The sequence below is a fragment of the Ornithorhynchus anatinus genome, chromosome 4, assembly GCF_004115215.2.
Source record: "Ornithorhynchus anatinus isolate Pmale09 chromosome 4, mOrnAna1.pri.v4, whole genome shotgun sequence".
Classification (NCBI taxonomy): Eukaryota; Metazoa; Chordata; class Mammalia; order Monotremata; family Ornithorhynchidae; genus Ornithorhynchus; species Ornithorhynchus anatinus.
The window spans coordinates 73,261,069-73,279,383 of record NC_041731.1 but is presented as its reverse complement, the minus strand read 5'-3'; the positions used below and the strand labels follow the sequence as shown (position 1 = coordinate 73,279,383).

Below are 18,315 nucleotides of genomic sequence, written 5' to 3'. Positions count from 1 at the left end.
CCAAGAACTTAGTACAGTGCTTTACACACAGTAAGCACTCTATAAGTACAATAGAATGAATGAGTGCATAGTCCTGTTGACAGGATCTGAAACTTTAATGTTCATTGGCGATAATGATGGTATTTAAGCACTTACTAAGTGCCAAGCACTGTTCTAATTGCTGGGGTAGATACAGGTTTATCAGGTTGTCCTGCATGGGGCTCACAGTCTTAATCCCATTTTACAGATTAGGTAACTAAGGAAAAGAGAAGTTAAATGACTTGCCTAAAATCACACAACTAACAAGAAAATGTTTCTGAAAAATCAAAATTAGTGTCTAGGAGGTGTTTAGGGCAGGAACTTTCCTGCCAACAGGTCTGATACTGTATTAGAGATAGACTGTATATCCTTCCCCATCCCCAGCTCCATCATTCCAGCAGTGGAAGAGGTTTGGAAACATAGCAGAAACTTGATTGAAATCTTCCTATTCCCAGGTAATAGTATCGTAGTGGGACACAGAGACTAAAAGAGAGAATTTTTATGAAACATCAAAGTCAATGTCCTTTCCCATCCCAGGTCCCACTGCCCCTGCTATGGAAGGAGTTAGGAGTCAGGGCTGTCACTTCACACCTGCATCCAACCTGGTTACTTGGGACATAGAGGGGGACTGAGAGGAGGGAGAACCTGGAGGAATAGAAGCCAGGATCATCAAATGTCTCCCTGGAGCTGTCCAAGGCATCCTGACTCTCCACTGACAGGGGAGCTCCAGTATTATTATTATTATTATCATTATATTTAGGCCAGTGCTAACACCAGTTCTCCATCAGCCTCCCCACCTCCTACCTACCTACCCTGAGAGCATTAGTGGTGGTGACAGGAACAGAAGCTCTACATGATTGCCTAGGAGATCCCTGGCTGTGAGAACCCAGACTTGGACCTTCCTGCTGTGGGGTCTCCTCCAAGATCCCCCACATACAATATGGTTTTGGAGGAAACCCCACTTGCTCCCATAGTCATTCTGGGGTCCTTTTTCTCTAGCTTCAAGGAAAGTCCAGCTTCCCTCTTCCCCGGCTCCTCCCCCTGCTTGCCAGTTTGGGTGACAAAATATGGAACCTCTGCCTGATCTTGAAGGATTTCACCTAAATAATGAACCATGGTAAAAATGAGCTTAACTGTCAAGGAACCACTCATTCTTCTCAGGAGACACTGCCCATCCACCAAGGTTATAAAAGGAGGAGAAGCCATCAATGACACTCTTCCCTTCCTACTCTTATTTCTACTAAAGGACTCTGGAGTTCAAAGTCCCCTTCAGTGTCTTGCATGGGAGAAGTGGATGTATGCATGCTCCAAATAGAGTGTAAAAGGGGGAAAACTATGGATTAGTTGAACTTCTGGCACCATGAACTGTCCCTGACAGAAGGATTTGTTTGATTACATTTTTGTTTATTCAGGAGGGGTCTGTTCTGCCTCATTTGCTATAACTAGCTTAACTGGCATTAATTTACACCTAGACATATTCAGAGCTCTCAAGGTTACAAACATCTCTTGTTTTGTGCTAAGCATTAACTTCCAAGTAAGTTTACTAGCTAAAAAACAAATGATAAAGGAATATCACAGTAACTAAGGGGAAAATACTAGTGTCCTGTTTCATCAGCTGTTAGCCCCCTCTTGCTTTTCACTACATCTCTCAAGACTGCTTTGGCACATGTATAGATTGTTATTCTGTAGGCTACCCTTAAAAATCACTTTTATTGATGGTTATTTGACACCTAAGTCCTACTCCACAATCCTGATTTCTAAGCATTTAATTATCTCATCTCAATTCATCTATAATCAAAATAAGTCTGATGGGACAGAAATTCTACTTCAGAGTTTTAATAGTAATAATAGCATTTAGTTAATACATTCAATGGTATTTATTGACCACTTAATGTGTGGAAAACAATTTACTAAGCACTTGAGTACAGTATAACAACAGACACATTCCTGCCCACAATGAACTCACAATCTGTAGGGGGAGACAGACATTAATATAAATAAATAGATAAATAAATTATATATATTTAAGTATGTATTGTGGGGATGTGAGGGAGGTTGAATAGGAGGCAAGAATGAGTTAATCAGTGCTATTTGTTGAGTGTTCACTGTGTTCAGAGCACTGTTCTATTGGTTTAGGAAAATAGAGTAGACTCTATCCCTGTCCTCTAGGAACTTACAAAATAGTCAGGAGAGTGACATTAAACTAAATTGCAAATAAGAAGGAAACATAGTATAAAGATATATTCATAAAATATATGACTTTGAGCAAGTCACTTCACTTCTCGGTGCCTCAGTTCCCTCATCTGTAAAATGGGGATTAAGACTGTGAGCCCCACGTGGGACAACCTGATTCCCCTGTGTCTACCCCAGCACTTAGAACAGTGCTCGGCACATAGTAAGCGCTTAACAAATACCAACATTATTATTATAAAATATGGTGGAGGTGGGATGAGTAACGAAGTGTTTACAGGATGATTCAAGTGCCATAGGTAACATAGAAAGGAGGTGAATAAGGTGGGGGGATGAGAAGTTAGTGACCTTCCTGGGGAAGATATAATTTTAGTAGGACTTTTAAGATGGGTACAGAAGCTTAAACTCTAATGGGAAATGATTAATTAAAATAGGTAGTTGATTGAACAGTAGATTATACAGCAGGGCTGAGGGGAAAATAGGAGCGCTAGAGATAGCTGATGGGGTTTTATATGGGGCACTTTACAAAATAGCTTGCAGCTTAGTTCCAGTTTCATTGAATTGTACTTTACTGGAGGAAAAAAAAATATGATTTTTCAACTTGGTCTCCTTTCAAATAAAGTAAATTTCCCAAGAAATGTTGAACAAAATGTTCTTATCCTTATCAAAGCAGGTGACTGTCACAACATGTCCTTTCAAAATTCAAGATACATATGTCTAAAAATAAAAGTCAATTTAAATATAGAAGCAGGTCCAATTTTCTGTGACATTTTTTTCATATATTGAATGAAAAAAAGGAAAATTGCAAAGTGTTTTCTTCCCTATTAAATTCTACATTTTTATTGGTATCCAAGGAAAAAAAAAGACAGATGGGTCTTTGTCTTCAGACAAAGTATGTGGTTGTTCAGGGGGAGTGTCCATATTTGACACTCTTCCTCAGTTTCTCTTTTAGTTGCTTGTCACTGAACCACATCCTTAATTAGAATTCCCAGTTCCATTTTCATTTGATTAGGGTAAATCAAATTAGAAAAGGAGCAACAGTTCAGTGGCTCTTAAAAACAAAACAAAATTGGATCTAGTTAAATTAGTAGGACTTGAATTCATCCATTCTACTTTATTTAGGGAAGCTATAGATGTTGTTGCAGCTATCATTTTTGAGTGCTCATGCATACCACCAAAAGTTCTTATTGATTGTTAAAGAAGTATATCCTACTCATTGGGTATAAGGGCTTTAGACCTGTTCTCAATTTCAAGCATCACTATTATGCAACACATTGTGTGTACTGAGGCTTCTACTAGGCATTTAGGAAGATATAATAAAAGGAACAGACAAGTTCCATCAATGAAATTATAGCCTCCTCCAGATATATTGAATGATCTCATGAAATACATTGAAATAATCTATCTTCACTTGGGCCTGGAAAAGAGAAGACTAGAAGTGGGGAGGTCTGCAAGGACTTGTACTGTACTGCAGCCTTGCATTTTTTCCTGCCTTCAAGACATCTCTACTTGGATGTTGCATTGACACCTCAAGCTTAAGATGTCCAAAACAGAACTCCTTATCTTCCCACCCAAATTCTGTTCTCCATCGGATTTTTCCATCACTGTAGACAGCACCACAATCCTTCTCAAGCTTATAACCTTGGTGTTATCCTTCACTCATTTCACTCATTCAATTCACCTATTGAATCTATTTCTAAATCCTGTCAGTTCAAACCTTCACAGCATTGCTAAAATCCACCGTTTCCTCTCCATTCAAACTGCTACCCCCTTAATACAAGCACGTATCTTATCCCACCTTGATTACTCTATCAGTTTCAAACCTCCCTGCCTCCTCCTATACATACTTCAATCTGCTGCATAGATTTTTTTTTTTTTTCAAAAACATTCAGTCCACATTTCCCCAATCTTCAAAAACCTCCAGTGGTTGCCCTTCTGTCTCCATATCAAACAGAAACTCCTCACCATTGGCTTTAAAGCACTGAACCACCTTGCTCCCTCTTATAATAATAATAATAATGTTGGTATTTAAGTGCTTACTATGTGCAGAGCACTGTTCTAAGCGCTGGGGTAGATACAGGGTAATCTTGTTGCCCCTCATGAGACTCACAGTTTTAATCCCCATTTTACAGATGAGGTAACTGAGGCCCAGAGAAGTGAAGTGACCTGCCCACAGTCACACAGCTGACAGGTGGCAGAGCTGGGATTTGAACCCATGACCTCTGACTCCCAAGCCTGTGCTCTTTCCACTGAGCCATGCTGCTTCTCAAATATAATGGCATTTGTTAAGCACTTACTATGTGCAAAGCATTCATTCAATAGTATTTATTGAGCGCTTACTATGTGCAGAGCACTGTACTAAGCGAGTGCTGGGGTAGATACAGGGTAATCTTATTGCCCCACGTGAGGCTCACAGTTTTAATCCCCATTTTACAGACGAGGTAACTGAGGCACAGAGAAGTCAAGTGACTTGCCCAAGGTCACACAGCTGACAAGCGGCGGAGCCGGGATTTGAACCCATGACCTCGGTGTCCCAAGCCCTGGCTCTTTCCACTGATTCACGCTGCTGCTCCAAGACATCAAAGACATCATATCTCACCTGGCTGCTCTGCTATTACAACCCAGACCACACACTTTGTTCCTCTAATACTAACCTACCCATTGTAACTTGATCTCACCTAACTAGCCACCAACTTCTTTCCCATGTCCTGCTTCTGTCCCAGAACACCTTCCCTCTTCAAATATGAAAAACTATTCTCCCCACCTTATTTTAGGAACATCTCCTCCAAGACCTTCCCTTGACTAAGGTCTCATTTCCTCTTTAGCCACTCCCTTCTGCATCACTCTGATTTGTTTCCTTTATTCACCTCTACTACAGAACTTATGTACATATCCATAATTTATATTAATGTCTGTCTCTCAAATTTGAGCTTCCTGTGGGCAAAGAACAGCTCTACCAGCTCTATAGCATTGTACTCTCTCAAGCACTTAGTACAATGCTCAGCACCTAGTATTCACTCAATAAATAGAATTGACTGTGCTAGAAACTGTAGGAAATCAAACAACAACAAAAAAATACACAATTGCCAACCTCACGGAACCTATAATAAAATGATGAAAAATTGAACAAGTTTCAGAAACTTGATTCTTAACCCTAACATTAACATAACTTTAACATAACATTTACTGATATTCAGTTTGGTAGAAGCACTGTTAGTAGACTTTGTGAGCCCAGTTCAACACTGATTATGTGAAGTTACACAAGTCACAAATTATTTAAAACCTTTCCTGTCATCCATAGCAAATACATGCTCCAGGGTGTGGAGAGAAAGAGCCAGCCATCCCTGTCCCTCCCCTAGTTTTTCCCTCTCCTAGCTGTCTGTATACATCCATGAGGACTGTACATATATCATTTATGGTAATAACTCAGAGTAATCATCATTGGTATTGGGTTGGCTGGGCACACACTGTGCATGGGTATTTCCCAGGTGCCCTCTCTTGCTGCCTTCACAAGGGCCCACAATTTTCTATCCTCTTAATATGTATGCACCTCACAGTGAAAGCTCAGCTGGTAGTCACTGTACATAAGAATATGGAAAGAGGCAATTTATGATTCCACAGCAGTTTGTCTTCTTAGGTCTAATCCACAGAGATTGGAATCTAGAGCTGAGTCATTCATTGTTTGCCGAATTGAAAGGTAAATAATGAATAACTAAAGTCTAGATAACCAATCTCCACATATTAGACCTGAAAAGACAAACAGAAGCATTCCAGAAAACAAGCAAAAGCTGTGTGTGAATCATTACTTTGCCCACAAGGAGGATAGACTTCCTATGTGGTATTGTAATGATGAATAGCTTTAAATTTTCCGAGATAAATTGACATGTGAAGAGAGATAAATATATGAAAAGAATAAGTAATCATTTTCTGTCACTAACTATCACAATTTCTGTCAATTTGGAAACTCATAGAGGATAATCCCATAGAAATCATGAACTATAGATATCAAATTTAGAAAAGTATGTGTTTAGTAATATGTCTGCCAACATCAACACTTGCTTAATTAAACTGATGTTAGCTATAACCAACAGCTGTCAGGAAAAAAAAAAAAAACCTAACACCTAATGAATAATTACCTTCACAGAGAGACTTAACAGAAATTGGATATTTATAACTCTAAGAGGGTTTTATAAAAGTTTGAATGTATGAGGCGCATTAAAAAATCCAGTGTAAGAATATATATTAAAAGGTTTAAGGTTTTGGCCTCTTCAGCACACACACACTAATAGGTGAATTTCACTGTCACTGGTCTCCTCTGTACAAAGGACAAACTGTATATTGTTAGCTTTGACAATGGTGGGAGGATCTGTTACATGAAAGGGAGACAGTGTGGTGTAGTGAAAAGAGTATGAGACTGGGAGCCAGGAGACCTGGGTTCTAGTTCTAACTCTGTAAAAGCAATTTATATGATTTTGGGTAAGTTACTACCAGTTTCTTCCTATGTAAAATGAGGATAATAATTTTACCTACTCCCCATCACTTTATATGGATGCTGAAGACAAATTGAAATAGTGTAAGAAGTACTTTTATAAAATTTCAAGGTGGTATTTAGTTTCAGATACTCTAGAGTGAATGACATGGATTTGCATCACTCTTCATAAGCAAGTGGTAAATGTATAGGAAATTAAAAATGGTGTTCACCAAAAAAATTGGAAAAATAGGCTTCAGCTTAGTTTCCTTTTTTGAGAAATTGATACTCATTTTGGTTCTGTAGTTTATGGTATTAAATTTTAAAAAAAGCTGCTCTTACAACCACCTAGCTAATTGCCAGGCTGTGTTCACAAAAATATGGAAAAGGGAAATCTGTAAGTTTCTTCAAGTCAGTCATTTTCCATAAGTTTCCATATGACCCTTTTATGTCTATGCATTTGTGTGCTCTAAAATTAAAATTTCAAGATGAACATAAAATGATAAGGAACTGAAAAAAAAAGTCTAGATCTGGGTTATGAGTACATTCCATTAAGACCCTGCATTTCTTAGGCCCATAACCAAAATCAAATCTTCCAGAATACTTATTTTGGAGAGTTGTTCTGATGCCAAGCCTTAGCTCTATGATGGTGGAGTCACCAATTAGGGATAACAGATAAATCTCAATCATTACACTTCAGGATCCAGAACCCTTGCAGAATAGTGGATTACAGTGCCCCTTTCAGTCAGTCAGTTAGTAGTATTTATTGAGCTCTTACTGTGCACTATACTAAGTGCTTGGGAGAGTACAGTATAACCATATAACAGACATATTCCCTGCCCACTATGAGCTTGGTCTAGAGGGACAGAAGAACATTGTTATAAACAAGTAATTTACAATTATGTATATAAATGCTGTGGGACTGGGAGTGGGGATGAATTAAGGGAGCAGGTCAGCGTGAAGCAGAAGGTAATGGGATAAGAGGAAAGGAGGACTGAGTCAGGGAAGGCCTTTTGGAAGAGATGAGCCTTCAGTAGGGTTTTAAAGGTGGGGAGACTAATTGTCAGATATAAGGAGGGAGGACATTCCACACGAGGCAATACTTGGATGAGAGAGGATTGAGGTTCATTGAGTAGGTTAGTATTAGAGAAGTGAAGTGTGCAGGTTGGGTGGTAGTAGGAAAGTAGTGCAGTGAATAGGAGAGAGCAAGATGATTACGTATTTTAAAGTCAACGGTGAGGAGCTCAATGTGATGTGCTCAGGAGAGTGATGTATGGACTGGAGTGGGGAAAGACAGGAGGCTGGGAGGTCAGTAAGGAGGCTGATATAGTAATCCAGATGGGTTAGGATAAGTGATTGGATTAACATAGTAGCAGTTTAGACGTAAAGGAAAGGGCAGATTTTAACAGTATTATGTATATTGAACCAATTGGCTTTAGTGATAGATTGAATGATGAAACAGAGAAGTCAAGGATAATACCAAGGTCACTGGCATGTGGAACAGGAAGGATAGTGGGACCATCTCCAGGAATGGAAAAGTCAAGGGGACAACAGGGTTTGGTTGGAAAGATAAATTCTGTTTTGGTTAAGATAATTTTGACATCCAATAGAGATATTCTTCATTCCGCTTCTTCTATTCTTAATTCCGCTGCCCGCCTTATATTCCTGCACAAACGCTCTGTAACTCCCCTTCTTAAAAACCTCCAGGTGGTTGCCTGTCAACCTCCGCACGAAACAAAAACTTCTCACTCTAGGCTTCAAAGCTCTCCATCACCTTGACTCCTCCTACCTCTCCTCCCTTCTCTCTTCCTACTGCCCACCCTGAAGTCTCAGCTCCTCTGCTGCCCATCTCCTCACCGTCCCCCGTTCTCGCCTATCCCACCGTCGACCCCTGGCCCACGTCCTCCTGCTGTCCTGGAATGGCCTCCCTCCTCACCTCCGCCAAACTAATTCTCTTCCCCTCTTCAAAACCCTACTGAGAGCTCACCTCCTCCAAGAAGCCTTCCCAGACTGAGCTTCCCTTTTTCCCTCTGCTGCCTCTCTGCCCCCCTTCTCCTCCCATCAGCTAAGCCCCCTTTCCTCCCCTTTCCCTCTGCTCCTCCCCCTCTCCCTTCCCCTCAGCACTGTGCTCGTCTGCTCATTTGTATATATTTTTATTGCCCTATTTAATTTGTTAATGAAATGTACATCCCCTTGATTCTATTAATTGCTATTGTTTTTGTCTCTCTCCCCCCCATTAGACTGTAAGCCCGTCAGTGGGCAGGGACTGTCTCTATCTGTTGCCGATTTGTACATTCCAAGCACTTAGTACAGTGCTCTGCACATAGTAAGCGCTCAGTAAATACTATTGAATGAATGAATTAATATCTTGAAGACAGGAGGAAATTCAAGACTGCAAAGAGGGAGAGTGATCAAGGGAGGAGATATAGATTTGGGGATCATCTGCATAGAGGTGGTAGTTGAAGCCATGGGAATGAATGAGTTCTCCAAGGGAGTGGGTGTAGATGGAGAATAGAAGGGGACGCAGAGCTAATCGTTGCAAAACAACCAGTTAGAAGGTGGGAGGCAGAAGTGGATCCCACAAAAGAGACTGAGATTGATCAGCCAGAAAGATAGGATGAGAACCAGGAGAGGAAAGTGTCTGCGAAGCCAAGGTTGGATAATGTTTCCAGGAGAAGAGGGTAGTCTATGGTGTCGAAGGCATCTGAGAGGTTGAGGAGGATTGGAATGGAGTAGACGATTTTACAGATGAGGTAACCGAGGCACAGAGAAGTTACGCGACTTGCCCAATGTCACACAGTAGACAAGTGGCCAAGCTGGGATTAGAACCCATATATATTACTGCTGGCGTGCAGAATACCACCAAAGATTGAGTGGGGTGCAGCCCATTTTCTTACATGCACTGACCTTTTTACTGTCACAGTTACCTTAGCAGCAACTCTTTTACAGACATAGTTACCTTAGCACAGCACTAATATTGTGCTGAGGCTCCATCAAGTGGAAGATGGCTGTCTTTGCCAACTGCTATGATCAGCTGCAGGACCTGTCTGCCTTCTGGAATACCATTCATTCATTCGATCATATTTATTGAACACTTATTGTGTGGAAAGCACTGTCTGAGTGCTTGGGAGTGTACAGTATAACAACAGACAGACATATCCCTGTGGTTTAACCAGAAACGTTGCTCCTTGTGTCTCCAGGAGGTAGAACAGCAGGTAGAACATCAAGAATGGGCCTGTGTGTTAGAAAGACTTGAGTTCTAATCACAGCTCTGTTGCGTGTCTGCTGTGTGACCTTGGGCAAGTCACTTGAATTCTCTGTGCCTCAGTTACCTTATCTGTAAAATGGGGATTCAAAACCTGTTTGTCCCTTCCTTTAGGCTGTAAACTGCATGTGCGACAGAGATTGGGAGAATCAGGGGGTAGGTAATATAGCAGAGGGAAGGTGAAGAGGATGTGGTTAGAGTTGGGGATGGAAAATATGTTGGGTAGAGTCATGTAAATATTAGAAAAATAGAAAAGCACATAAACCATATGCGTAACCAGATCAGGTATCCAGATGCAGGTGCTAATAGATATTCAGGCCAGAATTCGTGAACAGAACTATATTTGTACATTTTAGGCAAAGAAAAATGCACAAATCAAATATACATCTGGCTAATCAAATCCAAATTATTTCTATAAGCATAGAATATATTGAAATCTGTGTATTGAATATTATTATGGGGCATTGCTTCAGGAAAAAATGTTACTGAGGGATGAAAAATGCTGTGTTCAATTTATTTGTGATTTTCACATTCAGAAAGAACTATTCCCTTGTTTACTACATTTCAGTGTTCTCAGTCATAAAGAGATGACCTATAGAATACTGATAAATTTTATTTTATTGTTTAAATAATTTTAGACATTTCAAAGACTTTGTAAGAAAGAGGCAAATGATTTGTGGAGAAGATGTTCGATTCCAGACCACCTAAATTGATGGGGATTAACTGTGAGCCTCACGTGGGACGACAGGATTACCCTGTATCTACCCCAGCGCTTAGAAGAGTGCTCTGCACATAGTAAGCGCTTAACAAATACAACATTATTATCAATCCTTGGAAATAAAACCCAAAGTGAGAAACTTTAAATCAATCTGTAGTATTTAGTGAGTGCCTACTGTGTGGAGTGCACTGTGCTAAGCATCTGGGAGAGCTCGGTGGAATTAGTAGATGCGATTCCCGACCTCAGGAGATAGCAATCCATTGTGGAATGCAAAGAATATTTTCATTACTTGTAAGGTGGAACAACAAGAGGATGAGACATGATGCTGAGTATTGAACTGTCGAAATGGCAGTTGGGGGCAAAAATAGCATAGGAGATTAGAGATTAATTAGAGAAGGCCTTCATGAGGGATGTGCTTTCAAAAGAGTTTTGAAAATTGCGAGAGCTGTGATCTCTGGTGTCCAAGGGGAGGTTGACAGTGAGAGAGATGAGCCCAAAGCCAAGTGAGTAGTTGGGCTCAACATGAGTGAAGTGTAGCCTGTGGTGTCATGTAGTGAGGATAGGTAGTGGGGAGAAAGCTGACTGAGTGTCTTACTGTTAATATTTCTGCTTACCCAAGATAGGACTGGAAAACACTTAGAAGTTTTTGAGGCATCGGAAAATGCTCAGGACAGTGCTTAAAAATATCATTTAGGCACTAGAGAGAAGTATGGTAACTAGGAGAGACAGGAGGTAGGGAAATCAACAAGGAAGCTGATGAAATAGTCAAGTTGAGATATGACAACTACCTGGAAAATATCTCTATTCAGTAAGCTCACTGTGACCAGAGAATATGTCTGTTCATTGTTATGTTGTACTCTCCCAAATGCTTAGTACTTAATGCTTAGTATACTCTCCACATAGGAAGTGCTCAATAAATATGATTCACTCACTGATAGAAAAGAGCAGGGAGCTGAGTCAGAGGGATTGGACTCCAATCCTCACCCCGCCGCTTGCCTGCAGTGTGACCTTGGGCAAGGTACTTCACTACTTTGTCACTCAGTTTCCTCAACTGTAAAATGAGGATGAAACCCCTGTTCTTCCCCCTTACAGTGTAAGCCCACTGTAAAAAAGGGATTGTGTCCAACTTATATCTACCGCAGAGCTTAGTGCAGTGCTTGGCATTTAGTAAGCACTTAACAAATGCCATATTTACATTTCTGTGTTTGAAAATATTTTCTGCTCACCTCATAGTGCAGTTTCCTTATAGGCAGGGAATATGTCACTTCTTTGTTTTGCAATCCTCAGTGTTTCTAATGTATTGTACCCTAGTGGACATTTTGTTCTACCCCAGTGTTCTATATGGTGCTAGGGCCATATTATTAATAATAATAATTATAATTAAATGCTTACTATGTGCCAGACACCATACTAAGCATTGGGTTGAATATCAGCAAATTGGGTTGGACACAGTCTCTGTTCCATGTGGGGCTCACAGTCTTAATCCCCATGTTACAGATGAGGTAACTGAGGCACAGAGAAGTAAAGTGACTTGTCCAAGTTCACACTTCATTCAATCTTATTTATTGAGCACTTACCATGTGCACAGCACTGTACGAAGCGCTTCAAGAGTTCAATTCGGCAACAGATAGAGACAATCCCTACCCAACAATGGGCTCACACTCTAGAAGCGGGGAGACAGACAACAAAACAAAACATGCAGACAGGCATCAATAGCATCAAAATAAATAGAATTATACATATATACACATCATTAATAAAATGAATAGAATAAATATTTACATATATGTACAAGTACTGTGTGTCAAGGAGGTGGGTAGGGCAGAGGTAGGGAGTAGGGGCAATGGGAAGGAGAGGTGGAGCAGAGGAAAAGGAGGGGCTCAGTCTGAGAAGGCATCCTGGAGAAGGTGAGCTCTCAGTAGGGCTTTGAAGAGGGAAGAGAGTTAGTTTGGCAGAGGTGAGGAGAGAGGGCATTCCAGGACAGTGGGAAGACTTGGGCCAGGGGTCGATGGCAGGACAGGCGAGAACAAGGCCCATTGAGTAGGTGAGAGGCAGCAGAGGAGTGGAGTGTGTGAGCTGGGCTGTAAAAAGAGAGAAGGGAGGTGAGGTGGAAGGGAGCAAGGGGATGGACAGCTTTGAAGCCAAGAGTGAAGAGTTTTTGTTTCTTGAGAAGGTTCATAGGCAACCACTGGAGGTTTTTGATGAGGGGGGAGTGACATGCCCAGAGTGTTTCTGTAGAAAAATAATCTAGGCAGCAGAGTGAAGTATAGACTGAAGTGGGGAGAGACAGGAGTTTGGGAGATCAGAAGGGATGCTGATGCAGTAATCCGGTCGGAATGTGATGAGTGATTGTACCAACAAGGTCGCAGTTTGGATGGAGAGGAAAGGGTGGATCTTGGCGATGTTGTGAAGGTAAGATCGGTAGGTTTCGGTGACAGATTGGATGTGTGGGGTGAACAGAAAAGCCCTGGAAGTGGGATTAAAACCTGTGACCTTCTGACTCACCGGATTGTGCACTATCCACTATGCCATGCTGTTTCTCAGTGCCTTTATTATTATTATAATAATAATGAAAGGGGAATTCTGAAAATATTTCAACTATTTGCATAGAGAGGCTATTTGATGCCCTGAGATTGGATAAGGTGCCTCAGAGACTGAGTGTAGATGGAGATAAATCCTCAGGAGTTAAGAAAATAGATAAACAATTCTTCCTAGGAATTGCTTTTCTGATACTTCCAAAAATAATTTGAATTAATGCTTAATTAGACCCCTGGTTGGGTAAGCATTGATTTGTTTGGCTTCTAATAATCATTATCTTACTTTAGGTATTGATGGAAAGTATATAAAATATTCTTTAGTGCATAACAAAATAGTAATCAAATAACCCCAAAATCAAGTTTCTGTAAAATGGTTTGCCATATTACTTTCATCATGGTAAATACTCTATTAAATGCATATTGGAATGAAGTTACAATAATTATCAGAAAAAATAATTTAAATATTGAGAAAGCATTGTACAACTCCTTAGCATTTATACAAAATTTTGGAAAATGTGAAACATGCATAGGAGAAAATAAGGATAATTTTTTTGGCTTTTTATATTCTTGAAGTACCTAACTGATTATGCAAAGGAGTGTTAAGAGATGTTTTATGGTCTTGTCTATATATAAAAGGTTCATATTTTATTGGATGATGTACTACAATTTACAAGTAAATTTACTACTTTGAGAAATTATTGTACTGCTAATCATAAAAATATTATCCAAAGGTTTTAAACTTATGTTAAAATTGGACATCCTCCCTCAATTTTAGTAAGCTTTATTCGGTAACATTATAAATGAGGCTTTTAAGATTGAAAGCTTTACATTTTGTTTCTCTTTCAAAATTCAGGTTATCTGGAATGAATATACCACCACCAATTATCAGCAACAAAAACTGGCTCAGGCTGCATTTTGTTACGGACAGCAACCACCGATACCGTGGATTTAGTGCTCCATATCAAGGTATGCTTCATAAAACCATTTTCCGCTATGCTTTATTTAGCTTTCCCAAAAGGGTAATTTCAGCATAAATGCACTTTTATTTCCCTTCTCCTGCTCAGGGAACTACACAATAAGCTGTACAATTACAGAATAAGTTCTAATAGATATAGTATAACTTTTTTACAAATAGTTTTTTTTTTCCAATTCTGCATGGTAATATGAGTTGATATTGAATATGAACATAAGCAGAAAAAGTGCTTCAGTAATTAGAAGTGATGTACGAATGCTGTTTCATGACAGGTACTATGGCCCTTCCAAACCCAGTGGAATATTTGCTCATTTGCAATCAATTTTATGTGCACAAAGTTTGTTATGATTTGTTTGACAGAACTCCTTGGAATGCTTATCCATTGTTTTTATCAACAGGAGTAGTTTTAAATGAGTAGGAATAATGCTTGAGTCATTAACCTGAGAATCTCACAGTTTCAAACAAGACATGAGGATGGAGTGTAGAAATGTAAATAATACATTTCACTCGAAGGTCTGTAGCTGGTCTTTAGGGACCATTTAGTCTTGCTCAGTTACACTTTTATGACTATGTTTTTATAGTTTATCGGCAGAAAAAATTGCATCTTACTAGCATACTTTGTTAGCATTTTTTTTCAATTTTAATATTGTGATTTCCCATAATCCCATTTTAGTTTGTGAAGTATATTTTTATCCCTGGAGTACAGTATGTGCTGCCCTCTAAACCATTGTCCCAGAAAGACTTGATCCTAGGACCAGAATTGCTAAATGTGATATATATTTTGCTAGATCTATATATATAGCAAGCTATTGAACACCAATTCAATTCAGGTCTCTGTAGTATGAATTTTAAATGAGAAGAAATTATAGCTCCAATCTGAACAAATCAGTAAATAGCAAAATCTTAAAAAAAAAAAAAAAAACAACTTTCAGAGGCAGTGAAATAGGAATCTGGAATCACTGCAGAGGAAAAAAAAGGTCACAAACATTAAGTATAGTGTCATTTAGTTTTACTGAAATTTTCACTTTTTAAACATTTTAAAATACCCTTCATTTAAAGTAGAAAATTGTTAAATGCTGAAGACACATATAGAGCCTTCACTGTTCATTTTCTTTTTCATGGAGACTCATACTCATAATAAAAACCATTAGGGAAATTAGCAGTTGGATGCCAAATGACATTATATCTCAGTAATGCCTCTTCATGCTGTGTCAATCCTTCCTTATTGTATGAATTCGAGAGGGGAATATTCTCCTGCATTGCAGAAATTATTTACACATTTGCAGTTTTAACTTCAGAAAAGGAAAAACTAAAAGGTTATGTTTCTGTCCCTTGCCTCATTTGTGGAGCTGCCAATACAGTTAAACTATATTTCCTGTATGTAGGCAGAGGTACATCATATTTCAATAGTGATAGGCTGTAAATCATTTGAAATAAAATATTAGCTTTTTACAGTACTATCAATCTGCTAAATTTTATAAAATTGACACTGCTTGATTTTACAAAAGAAAAAAGTTATAGAGTGATAGTTTATAAATTCTTATATAGTTATTTTGTACTGAGAGATAAAACAGAAAACTATTATTTAGAATAATGAGAAGTTCCTGCTGTCCAGGTAAAGCATCAAACTATGTGGCCTCTGGAAGTCAGCAGGACCCTGCTTACTGGATCCATCAGCCACTTAGAGAGAGAGGCCCAGGTTCAGAATGGCTGAGGTGACAGGAAGGGCTTGGTGCCTTTTTTTATTGGCTGCATTGCTTCAGACATAACACATTTCTCTGACCAGAAATACCCACACTTAGGCAGATGTTGAGATTCCAGGTATTTCAGCCTGCCTGGAATTGAGGCTTCTGGATGAATCAATCAGTCCATCTACAGGATCTATCCAGGAACATTTCCAAACTCCACCTAGGCTTGTAGGTCAGATCTCACTGAGAACCTTTTCTGTTTGGGGAAATAGGAAATAGCTGATAATTTATTCTGCACCACCAACTGAAGTCAACTGTAATGTTTTTGACCGGTCTCAAAGATGCAAGGAAGAAGTGGCATGAACTTTCTGATGCAAGAATGCTAGCAAGGGACGCAGCCACCTCCAATAGTCTTACATTCTTAATGTGGCCCTTTTTGTGACCCTTAATGTGGCCTCTTCCTGGGATTTGACAGACATTTTTCTCCTCATCTTCCAGACGCAGTGTTAGGCAAATGCCTGTCCCATTTGCTCACTCAAAAGGCACAAGAATAGGGCTCAATGTTTGTATTTGAACATCACTTCACATGAATGCACACAAATGCACAGTCTCTTACGAACTGTAATTTCAAAGGTTTACAGTGGTTTATCAGTAATTCATGCCGTATTGGTTACTCATTTCAGTTGAACTGTTTCATGTGGAAATCAAGGTTTAAATATGAAATAATGATGGCAAATAGGTTGGTAGTGATTGAGCATCTTTAAATTCAGAAAGTATTTACTAGGACTTAAATGAACTGTGAATAGTAAATATGTATATAAAAAGAGCTCTTATTACAGTTCTAATATTGACAGGAGCCCTTTTTTTTAAAGCTTGACTAAAAATCACTGAAAAACTTCGATCAAAAATTTGTCCGCTGGCAAAATTAATTACCAATAGCAATGTTCACAACATATGATTCATGCAACAGTCAACTGATTCATTGAACATTGATATAGTCTCTGAATGACTTTGCTCTCCCATTTTAAATTCTTTATCTATTCAGTGACCCTTATATCCATCCTTAGGTTGAATACTTTCTTTTTCTAAACCTGCCTCCTAGACTCAGCTGTAGCAGCAAGTAAAATAGGGCAATTTTCCATCATACTGAGATGGAAGAATCTGTTCCAAATGCTCGAACACCCAGAGAAATACCGTGTAAAGTAATTACATTATTAAAGAGTAAATAAAATATTATAGAGGTCACTTGTTGATGATATTAACATCATTTCACACTTTCATTGAACTCAAACTCAATTCTTCAGTTTCTTTAAATCTGACCTTTTATTTGGCCTCGTCCCATAGTTTTTTCTTGAAAAGTATCCAACTGGCAATTCACTCCCTGAGTCCTAGCAACCTCCCTGTTGATTCCAACCACATATGGGAAGATATGTAATGCTATAAGATTTTGAGAGAATCATCAGTATCTCCTTGCCCCTGCTTTGCCCCATCCCTCCACTCCACCTAAGTTAAATAGGCTATCTCATGTCATTTATTCTGCTTGCAGAAGATCTATCTCAGTCTATTGAATGCTTACTGTGTGGAATCAATGTACTAAGTACATCTGAAAGTACAGTAAATTGGAATTGGTAGACATAATCCCCACCTGCAAGAAGTCTGTAGTCTACAGAGGAAGACAGGCATTAAAATGCATTACAGAGTGTGGAGAGGAAATGGAGTTAAAGGGTATGTACATAAGTGTTATGGGGCTGGGAGGATTATCAAAGTGCTTAAGAGACACATAGCCTAGTTTGTGCGTGGGTAATGCAGCGGGGGAGGGTTACTAGGAAAGCTGAGGGTTTATTTAGGGAAGATGTCTTGGAGGAATGTGATGTTATGAGGGTTTTCAAGTGGGGAGAGAGATGGACTGTTGGGTATGAAGAGGGAGGGAGTATCAGGGCCATGTTAGGAATTAAGCAAAGAGTCGTCATTGGCATTTGTAACCCACTTGAAGACCTTCTCCCACTTGGGCAAATGTGTATTTTTAATAATCTGATCTCTTTCTTCCACAGTCAGGAGACCTAGACTATTGCTCCACTAAAGCAATCAATCAATTGTAATTTTTCTATCATATTTTTGAGTGCTTACTGTGTGCAGAGCACTGTACTAAGTGCTTGGGTTAATACATTGCAACAGAGTTGATAGACAAATTCCCTGTCCACAGTGAGCAACAAGCTTACAGGCCTCTCAACTGATAATAATTATAATAATAATAATAATGGTATTTGTTAAGCACTTACTATGTGCAAAGTGTTGTTCTAAGCACTGGGGGGATACAAGGCGATCAGGTTGTCCCACGTATTGGTGATATATTGGCAAAGGCTTGAGTTGCTTAGTCATACACACAAATGGCTTTCTTTTCTGATAGTCACTCTTTCCAATTAAGACAGTGAAGGGTAATATTTTTCTTCACAGATAT

At 39.3% G+C, this 18,315-nt stretch overlaps 1 protein-coding gene across 1 annotated transcript in view; it reads left to right on the top strand.

Annotated features, from left to right (window-relative positions):
- The window catches only part of CSMD3 (CUB and Sushi multiple domains 3), a 778,187-nt gene that overhangs the window by 263,950 nt on the left and 495,922 nt on the right, over positions 1 to 18,315 (top strand). The window contains 1 exon segment of the mRNA XM_029063925.2: positions 14,050 to 14,162. Within this exon segment, the coding sequence (XP_028919758.1) occupies positions 14,050 to 14,162 (113 nt within the window).